General features: G+C 50.2%; 1 protein-coding gene across 1 annotated transcript; it reads right to left on the bottom strand.

The window, feature by feature from the left end:
• Positions 1–2966: 2966 nt before the first annotated feature.
• On the bottom strand, positions 2967–9202 carry RAVER1 (ribonucleoprotein, PTB binding 1). Its single transcript, XM_062511871.1, has 4 exons — positions 8919–9202; positions 8283–8349; positions 7040–7273; positions 2967–3499 (listed from the first exon to the last, which is right to left on the bottom strand). The coding sequence occupies exons 1-4, from the start codon at positions 9180–9182 to the stop codon at positions 3165–3167; spliced, it is 900 nt and encodes a 299-aa protein (XP_062367855.1). The 5' UTR covers positions 9183–9202; the 3' UTR covers positions 2967–3164.
• Positions 9203–10549: the final 1347 nt, after the last annotated feature.

Below are 10549 nucleotides of genomic sequence, written 5' to 3'. Positions count from 1 at the left end.
AAAAAATCACAAAAAAAATCCCAAAAAACCCCAAAAAAATCCTAAAAAAACCCCCAAAAAATCCCCAAAAAATCCCAAAAAAATCCCCAAAAAACCCGAAAAAAATCCCCAAAAAATCCTAAAAAAAATCCCAAAAAAATCACAAAAAACCCCAAAAAAATCACAAAAAACCCCAAAAAATACTCAAAAAATCCCAAAAAAATCCCAAAAAAATCCCAAAAAAATCCCCCAAAAAAATCACAAAAAACCCCAAAAAATACGCAAAAAATCAGAAAAAAAACCCCAAAAAAATCCCAAAAAAATCCCAAAAAATCCCAAAAAATCCCCAAAAATCGCCAAAAAATCCCCAAAAAATCCCAAAAAAAAATCACATAAAATCCCCAAAAAATCGCCAAAAAATCCCCAAAAAAACCCCAAAAAATCCCCAAAAAAACCCCAAAACCCCCCCAAAGCCCCAAGGCACCCCCGCAGTCTCACCTGGCAGAAGGAGGGCGCGGGGCCGGCCCCGAAGAGGCGGCGCAGTCGGGGCAGGTCGCGGAAGCCGCGGGGCAGCCCCACGGCCCAAACAAACCCAAAACCACCAAAACATCACCCAAAAAATCCCCAAAAAAAATCCCCAAAAAATCCCCAAGAAAACCCCAAAAAAAAACCCCCAAAAAATCCCCAAAAAAATCACAAAAAACCCCAAAAAATCCCCAAAAAATACGCAAAAAATCACAAAAAAACCGGAAAAAAATCCCCAAAAAATACGCAAAAAATCACAAAAAAAACCCAAAAAAATCCAAAAAAATCCTAAAAAATCCTCAAAAAAATCCTAAAAAAATCCCAAAAAAATCACAAAAAATCCCCAAAAAATCCCAAAAAAAATCACAAAAAATCCCAAAAAATCCCCAAAAAATCGCCAAAAAATCCCAAAAAAATCACGAAAAACCCCAAAAAAATCACAAAAATCCCACAAAAATCCCCAAAAAATCCCCAAAAAAACCCCAAAAAATCCCCCAAAAAATCACAAAAAACCCCAAAAAATCCCCAAAAAATACGCAAAAAAATCACAAAAAAATCCCAAAAACCCCAAAAAAATTCTAAAAAAACCCCCAAAAAACCCCCAAAAAATCCCAAAAAAATCCCCAAAAAACCCGAAAAAAATCCCCAAAAAATCCTAAAAAAATCCCAAAAAAATCACAAAAAACCCCAAAAAAATCACGAAAAACCCCAAAAAAAATCACAAAAAAACCCAAAAAAATCCCCAAAAAAATCCCCAAAAAATCCCCAAAAAATCCGTAAAAAATCACAAAAAATCCCAAAAAAAATCACATAAAATCCCCAAAAAATCCCCAAAAAAACCCCAAAAAATCCCCAAAAAAACCCCAAAACCCCCCCAAAGCCCCAAGGCACCCCCGCAGTCTCACCTGGCAGAAGGAGGGCGCGGGGCCGGCCCCGAAGAGGCGGCGCAGTCGGGGCAGGTCGCGGAAGCCGCGGGGCAGCCCCACGGCCCAAACAAACCCAAAACCACCAAAACATCACCCAAAAAATCCCCAAAAAAAATCCCCAAAAAATCCCCAAGAAAACCCCAAAAAAAAACCCCCAAAAAATCCCCAAAAAAATCACAAAAAACCCCAAAAAATCCCCAAAAAATACGCAAAAAATCACAAAAAAACCGGAAAAAATCCCCAAAAAATACGCAAAAAATCACAAAAAAAACCCAAAAAAATCCAAAAAAATCCTAAAAAATCCTCAAAAAAATCCTAAAAAAATCCCAAAAAAATCACAAAAAATCCCCAAAAAATCCCAAAAAAAATCACAAAAAATCCCAAAAAATCCCCAAAAAATCGCCAAAAAATCCCAAAAAAATCACGAAAAACCCCAAAAAAATCACAAAAATCCCACAAAAATCCCCAAAAAATCCCCAAAAAAACCCCAAAAAATCCCCCAAAAAATCACAAAAAACCCCAAAAAATCCCCAAAAAATACGCAAAAAAATCACAAAAAAATCCCAAAAACCCCAAAAAAATTCTAAAAAAACCCCCAAAAAACCCCCAAAAAATCCCAAAAAAATCCCCAAAAAACCCGAAAAAAATCCCCAAAAAATCCTAAAAAAATCCCAAAAAAATCACAAAAAACCCCAAAAAAATCACGAAAAACCCCAAAAAAAATCACAAAAAAACCCAAAAAAATCCCCAAAAAAATCCCCAAAAAATCCCCAAAAAATCCGTAAAAAATCACAAAAAATCCCAAAAAAAATCACATAAAATCCCCAAAAAATCCCCAAAAAAACCCCAAAAAATCCCCAAAAAAACCCCAAAACCCCCCCAAAGCCCCAAGGCACCCCCGCAGTCTCACCTGGCAGAAGGAGGGCGCGGGGCCGGCCCCGAAGAGGCGGCGCAGTCGGGGCAGGTCGCGGAAGCCGCGGGGCAGCCCCACGGCCCAAACAAACCCAAAACCACCAAAACATCACCCAAAAAATCCCCAAAAAAAATCCCCAAAAAATCCCCAAGAAAACCCCAAAAAAAAACCCCCAAAAAATCCCCAAAAAAATCACAAAAAACCCCAAAAAATCCCCAAAAAATACGCAAAAAATCACAAAAAAACCGGAAAAAAATCCCCAAAAAATACGCAAAAAATCACAAAAAAAACCCAAAAAAATCCTAAAAAATCCTCAAAAAAATCCTAAAAAAATCCCAAAAAAATCACAAAAAATCCCCAAAAAATCCCAAAAAAAATCACAAAAAATCCCAAAAAATCCCCAAAAAATCGCCAAAAAATCCCAAAAAAATCACGAAAAACCCCAAAAAAATCACAAAAATCCCACAAAAATCCCCAAAAAATCCCCAAAAAAACCCCAAAAAATCCCCCAAAAAATCACAAAAAACCCCAAAAAATCCCCAAAAAATACGCAAAAAAATCACAAAAAAATCCCAAAAACCCCAAAAAAATTCTAAAAAAACCCCCAAAAAAACCCCCAAAAAATCCCAAAAAAATCCCCAAAAAACCCGAAAAAAATCCCCAAAAAATCCTAAAAAAATCCCAAAAAAATCACAAAAAACCCCAAAAAAATCACGAAAAACCCCAAAAAAAATCACAAAAAAACCCAAAAAAATCCCCAAAAAAATCCCCAAAAAATCCCCAAAAAATCCGTAAAAAATCACAAAAAATCCCAAAAAAAATCACATAAAATCCCCAAAAAATCCCCAAAAAAACCCCAAAAAATCCCCAAAAAAACCCCAAAACCCCCCCAAAGCCCCAAGGCACCCCCGCAGTCTCACCTGGCAGAAGGAGGGCGCGGGGCCGGCCCCGAAGAGGCGGCGCAGTCGGGGCAGGTCGCGGAAGCCGCGGGGCAGCCGCTCCACGCAGAGGCAGCGCGAGTGCAGCAGCTCCGGGCTGAGCGCGGCCGCCTCGCTCCAGTGCACGTAGAGAGTCCTGGTGCCCAGCTGCTTCCCCAGCAGCTCCGACCTGGCCCTGGCTGCAGAGTCCTTCTTCATGAACTCCACGAAGCCGTAACCTTTGGGGTGGGAATCGTTGGGGTTAAAGGGGTTTTGGGGGAGAGGTTGGGGAAAAAAAAAGGGGTCGGAAGTTGGGGGGATTGTGGTCGGAGTTAAGGTGAAAGTATTAAATTCGGCAGCAGGAAGGTGGAAGGAGACGTGGAAAGGAAGGATAAATAAAATATTTGTGTTAAAAGTTGGCTGAGGTAACTCCCAAAGTCGTAGGAAAAAAGGAAATTAAATTTTGGGTGGGAATCGTTGGGATTGAAGAAGTTTTGGGGGAGAGGTTGGGGAAAAAAAAAGGGGTTGGAAGTTGGGGGGATTGTGGTCGGAGTTAAGGTGAAAGTATTAAATTCGGCAGCAGGAAGGTGGAAGGAGACGTGGAAAGGAAGGATAAATAAAATATTTGTGTTAAAACTTGGTTAAAGAAAGTTCCAGAGTCGTAGGAATAAAAGAAATTAAATTTTGGGTGGGAATCGTTGGGATTAAAGGGGTTTTGGGGCAGAGGTTGGGGGGATTGTGGTCGGAGTTAAGGGGAAAGTATTAAATTCGGCAGCAGGAAGGTGGAAGGAGACGTGGAAAGGAAGGATAAATAAAATATTTGTGTTAAAAGTTGGCTGAGGTAACTCCCAAAGTCGTAGGAAAAAAGGAAATTAAATTTTGGGTGGGAATCGTTGGGATTGAAGAAGTTTTGGGGGAGAGGTTGGGGAAAAAACAGGGGTTGGAAGTTGGGGGGATTGTGGTCGGAGTTAGGTGAAAGTATTAAATTCGGCAGCAGGAAGGTGGAAGGAGATGTGGAAAGGAAGGATAAATAAAATATTTGTGTTAAAACTTGGTTAAAGAAAGTTCCAGAGTCGTAGGAATAAAAGAAATTAAATTTTGGGTAGGAATCGTTGGGATTAAAGGGGTTTTGGGGAAAGCTGCAAAAAGCAGAATTAGAGCTAAAGGCAAGAAATTTGTGAGGAGGAAAGAGAAAAGAGAAGGAGAAATCAGAGACAAAGGAAACAACGGGGTTAAAACTTGGTTAAAGTAACTCCTAAAGGTACAGGAACCCCTGACCTGCGTCACCTTTGGAGTGACCCCTGACCTCTGTTACCTCTGCAGTGACCCCTGACCTGCGTCACCTCTGCAGTGACCCCTGACCTCCGTTACCTTTGGAGTGACCCCTGACCTCCGTTACCTCTGCAGTGACCCCTGACCTCCGTCACCTCTGCAGTGACCCCTGACCTCCGTTACCTTTGGAGTGACCCCTGACCTCCGTTACCTTTGGAGTGACCCCTGACCTCTGTTACCTCTGCAGTGACCCCTGACCTCCGTTACCTTTGGAGTGACCCCTGACCTCCGTTACCTTTGGAGTGACCCCTGACCTGCGTCACCTCTGCAGTGACCCCTGACCTCTGTTACCTTTGGAGTGACCTCTGACCTCTGTTACCTTTGGAGTGACCCCTGACCTCCGTTACCTTTGGAGTGACCCCTGACCTGCGTCACCTCTGCAGTGACCCCTGACCTGCGTTACCTTTGGAGTGACCCCTGACCTGCGTTACCTTTGGAGTGACCTCTGACCTCCGTTACCTTTGGAGTGACCCCTGACCTCCGTCACCTCTGCAGTGACCCCTGACCTCCGTTACCTCTGCAGTGACCTCTGACCTCCGTTACCTTTGGAGTGGCCCCTGACCTCCGTTACCTTTGGAGTGACCCCTGACCTCCGTCACCCCTGCAGTGACCCCTGACCTGCGTTACCTCTGCACTGACCCCTGACCTCCGTCACCTCTGCAGTGACCCCTGACCTCCGTTACCCCTGCAGTGACCCCTGACCTGCGTCACCTCTGCAGTGACCCCTGACCTCCGTTACCTTTGGAGTGACCCCTGACCTGCGTTACCTCTGCAGTGACCCCTGACCTGCGTTACCTTTGGAGTGACCCCTGACCTCCGTCACCTCTGCAGTGACCCCTGACCTCCGTTACCTCTGCAGTGACCTCTGACCTCCGTTACCTTTGGAGTGGCCCCTGACCTCCGTTACCTTTGGAGTGACCCCTGACCTCCGTCACCCCTGCAGTGACCCCTGACCTCCGTCACCCCTGCAGTGACCCCTGACCTCCGTTACCCCTGCAGTGACCCCTGACCTGCGTCACCTCTGCAGTGACCCCTGACCTGCGTTACCTCTGCAGTGACCCCTGACCTCCGTCACCTCTGCAGTGACCCCTGACCTGCGTCACCTCTGCAGTGACCCCTGACCTCCGTTACCCCTGCAGTGACCCCTGACCTCCGTTACCCCTGCAGTGACCCCTGACCTGCGTTACCCCTGCAGTGACCCCTGACCTCCGTCACCTCTGCAGTGACCCCTGACCTGCGTTACCTCTGCAGTGACCCCTGACCTGCGTCACCTCTGCACTGACCCCTGACCTCCGTTACCTCTGCAGTGACCCCTGACCTGCGTTACCTCTGCAGTGACCCCTGACCTGCGTTACCTTTGGAGTGACCCCTGACCTCCGTCACCTCTGCAGTGACCCCTGACCTCCGTTACCTCTGCAGTGACCTCTGACCTCCGTTACCTTTGGAGTGGCCCCTGACCTCCGTTACCTTTGGAGTGACCCCTGACCTCCGTCACCCCTGCAGTGACCCCTGACCTCCGTCACCCCTGCAGTGACCCCTGACCTCCGTTACCCCTGCAGTGACCCCTGACCTGCGTCACCTCTGCAGTGACCCCTGACCTCCGTTACCCCTGCAGTGACCCCTGACCTGCGTCACCTCTGCAGTGACCCCTGACCTGCGTTACCTCTGCAGTGACCCCTGACCTCCGTCACCTCTGCAGTGACCCCTGACCTGCGTCACCTCTGCAGTGACCCCTGACCTCCGTTACCCCTGCAGTGACCCCTGACCTCCGTTACCCCTGCAGTGACCCCTGACCTGCGTTACCCCTGCAGTGACCCCTGACCTCCGTCACCTCTGCAGTGACCCCTGACCTGCGTTACCTCTGCAGTGACCCCTGACCTGCGTCACCTCTGCACTGACCCCTGACCTCCGTTACCTCTGCAGTGACCCCTGACCTGCGTCACCTCTGCAGTGACCCCTGACCTCCGTTACCTTTGGAGTGACCCCTGACCTCCGTTACCTTTGGAGTGACCCCTGACCTCCGTTACCCCTGCAGTGACCCCTGACCTCCGTTACCCCTGCAGTGACCCCTGACCTGCGTTACCTTTGGAGTGACCCCTGACCTCCGTCACCTCTGCAGTGACCCCTGACCTCCGTCACCTCTGCAGTGACCCCTGACCTCCGTTACCTCTGCAGTGACCCCTGACCTCCGTTACCTCTGCAGTGACCCCTGACCTCCGTCACCTCTGCAGTGACCCCTGACCTGCGTCACCTCTGCAGTGACCCCTGACCTCCGTTACCCCTGCACTGACCCCTGACCTGCGTCACCTCTGCAGTGACCCCTGACCTCCGTCACCCCTGCAGTGACCCCTGACCTCCGTTACCTTTGGAGTGACCCCTGACCTCCGTTACCTCTGCAGTGACCCCTGACCTGCGTCACCTCTGCAGTGACCCCTGACCTCCGTTACCTTTGGAGTGGCCCGTGGCCTGGCTGTAGACCAGGAAGCAGCGCTCCAGGCTGCCGAAGGGCCTCAGCAGCTCCTCGAAGTGCTGCTGGCTCAGCAGGCGGGGCAGGTTGGCCACGCACAGCACGGCGTCCGCCGGCTGCAGCTGCACCCGCAGCTCCCGCTCCCGCAGCTTGGAGCCGTGGAACTGTTGGATGGCACGGGAGGCTTGGTCGGCGTTGAGCAGGGTGATGAAGGCTGGAGGAGGAGGAGGAGTTGGGTGGAGGAATGTGGGGGGGGGTGTTTGGGGTTTTGGGGGAAGGGAGGGGGGGTGATGGGGAAATGGGGTTTGGGGAAATGGGAGAATTCCTTGGGGAAATGGGGTTTGGGGAAAGGGGAGAATTCCTTGGGGAACAGGATTTGGGAAAGGGGGGGTTGATGGGAATGGGGTTCGGGGAAATGGGATTGATGGGGAAATGGGGTTTGGGGAAAGGGGAGAATTCCTTGGGGAAATGGGGTTTGGGGAAAGGGGATTGATGGGGAAATGGGGTTTGGGGAAAGGGGAGAATTCCTTGGGGAACAGGATTTGGGGAAGGGGGGGTTGATGGGAATGGGGTTCGGGGAAATGGGATTGATGGGGAAATGGGGTTTGGAGAAAGGGGAGAATTCCTTGGGGAAATGGGGTTTGGAGAAAGGGGATTGATGGGGAAATGGGGTTTGGGGAAAGGGGAGAGTTCCTTGGGGAACAGGATTTGGGGAAGGGGGGGTTGATGGGAATGGGGTTCAGGGAAATGGGATTGATGGGGAAATGGGGTTTGGAGAAAGGGGAGAATTCCTTGGGGAAATGGGGTTTGGGGAAAGGGGATTGACGGGGAAATGGGGTTTAGGGAAAGGGAAGGGGTTTGATGAGGGAATGGAGGAATTCAGTGGGGAATGGGGTTTGGGGAAAAGGGAGAATTCCTTGGGGAACAGGATTTGGGAAAGGGGGGATTGATGGGAATGGGGGGAATAGGGTTTGGGGAAAGGGGGGGGCTTGATGGGAATGGGGTTTGGGTTAAGGGGATTTGTGGAGAAATGGGGTTTGGGGAAAGGGGGATTTATGGGGAAAAAGGGGTTTGGGAAAGGGAAGAATTCGTGGAAAAAGGGGCTTGGAGTAGAAAAGCATCCCCGGGTGGGAACTGGGAAAGCCTCCCAAGCCGTTCCCTTTTTCCCTGAATTTTTGGGGATCCTGGGAGCTCATCCCGGAATTCCAGGGATTCCTCCTCACCTATCCCCTTGTACTTGTCCACAAAGCAATACTTGAGGTCGTAACCCTTCAGCAACTCATGGACATCCTAGAAAAAAAAAAATAATAAAAAAACAGCAAGGCAAGATTTCCTATGGAAAGCGGGGAAAAAAAATTCCTGGGAATGAATGGATGAGGATCACCCGTGCCTCTCCCAGTGTCCCCAGTTTGACATTCCAAGATTTTTTTCCCCCCCTCAGGACACCTCGGGAAGTTTCTCCTCCTCTTCCCAAACCGGATCGTCCAGACTTGGCCCGTCCCGAAATAATTCCCAACCTTCGGCCTCGGGGCAAGGATTCACTCTCGGGAATGGCAAAGGGAAAAACGCAGCCGGGGGAGGTGGTTTGGGAATTCCAGGAGAGAATTTGGGAATTCCGGGTTTGAAGGGGGGGGGGGGGGGGGGGGAAGGATTTGGAGGCAGAGAATGGAAAGATTTGGGAAGAAGGAAGGAAAGAAGGGAAGGGGAAATGCGGGATGGATTTGGGGGTCCCCAGGCCGGGAGGGGTCCGGCCCCGTTCCCGGTTCTCAACCCCTCAGACCCAGCACTCCCGTTCCCTCATTCCTCTCATCCCCGTTCTCCATCCCGCTCCCGCTGCCGTTCCCGGTTCCCCGCCTCACCTGGTTGCTCACATCCGCCGGTAAGCCTCGGATCAGCAGCTTCCGCCGGTTGCGGAACTGCCGCGCGCTGTGCTCCAGGCGGCTCCGCACCTCGGCCGGGTCCAGCGGCGGTAAATCCTCCTCAGGGACCCGGTCAGGCCCTGCCGGTGGCTCCGCTTCGGGCTCGGGCTCGGGCTCGGGCTCGGGCCCGGCCCCGCTCACCGAGAGCGCCTCCGCCATCTTGACCCGTTCGCCGCCCGCCACGCCAACAACACCGCTTCTCATTGGAAGAGGGGCCGGACCGCAATACCCGCAGCGGGGATTGGGCAGCGCGGGAAAACACTCCGGAGGAGCCGGCGATTCCTATTGGGCAGCAGGGAGCTGTGGTAGTGTCCGCGCTTGGGATTGGACGACAGCGGGCGAGCCCTAAGATCCCTGAATCCTATTGGTTGGTTCCGATGGACTTTTGAACCCCATCGGCTGAGGGAGGAAAGGACGCGCCCTCGGTGCAGCGCTAACTCCCGGCCGCACAGCGCTGCTTTGGCTTGTTACCGCTTGCTTAACAAATCCCACTGGTCGATTTGGGATTGGCCCTGAGTCAGTGTGTGTGTGTGAGACGAACGTTTATAACAAATTTGGTGCCGTGACTCGGATAAGGGCAGCCCGGTGGGAGACCTCCACCAGGGAGGCGCCCCGCTTTTAGCGGCCTTGGTGCTGCGTCCACCCTCCTGGACCCTTACCGACGAACCCTAAATTGGTAACAAGCAAAGGAAAAATCGGTAACCCCATAATCTTTGTGCACGAAGCCCCGGGCGAAGACGCAGGAAGGGTAAGTATATTTGGGAATCCGCTCGGTTGGGGTTGGGTATCCCAGGACACAGCAAATGAGACGCCCAATGTGGGCGAAGTGAGTGCGGACCTCTGAGTAGTGCGGTTCCCAAATCCCGCGAGGGACTGGGCCACAAAAAGAGGGAAACGTGTGTGTGAGTGTTTGTTGGTGTTCTGGAAGATGGGACAGGGGAAAAGCAAGCCCTCTGATCCCATGGGTAAGGGGACCCCGGTAAAGCTTCCCCAGATACCCCCTGACAGTCCGTTAGGGATGATGATGATTAAATATTGGAATGATTATCCTTCTAGGAAAGGGAAGGATAAGGTCAAAATGATCCATTATTGTATGGAGGTGTGGGGAGGGAAACAGATCCGTGGAGATAATCTGTTTTGGCCGGTATTTGGAGGTTCCGAAGACTGGATTTGCCAGGCGTTAAATATTTGTGTAAACTCTAGAAGTGCCCCTTAATTCTGGAGATGTTAAGAGAATTCAAGAAGGAGATGGGACATTTGTTAGAAGATCCCCTTGGGGTGGGGCTGATCAATTTTTGGGTCCCAATATATATACGTGGGATGAAATGCAGTCTATCATAGGAATTTTGTTCTCTTCTGAGGAAAGGAGAATGATCAGAACAGCGGGAATGAGGGTGTGGGACAGGGACCACCAGGCAGGTCCCCAAACTGATGTGAAGTGGCCATTGCAACGCCCCAACTGGGATAAGCAAAATCCACAGCACCGAGCCCACATGGCAGACTTAAGAACTATCCTAATCCAAGGAATCCGGGAATCTGTCCCTCGGGGACAAAATGTAAATAAATCCTTC

Source organism: Cinclus cinclus, chromosome 32, assembly GCF_963662255.1.
Source record: "Cinclus cinclus chromosome 32, bCinCin1.1, whole genome shotgun sequence".
Taxonomy (NCBI): domain Eukaryota; kingdom Metazoa; phylum Chordata; class Aves; order Passeriformes; family Cinclidae; genus Cinclus; species Cinclus cinclus.
This window is presented reverse-complemented; position numbering and strand designations above follow the sequence as displayed.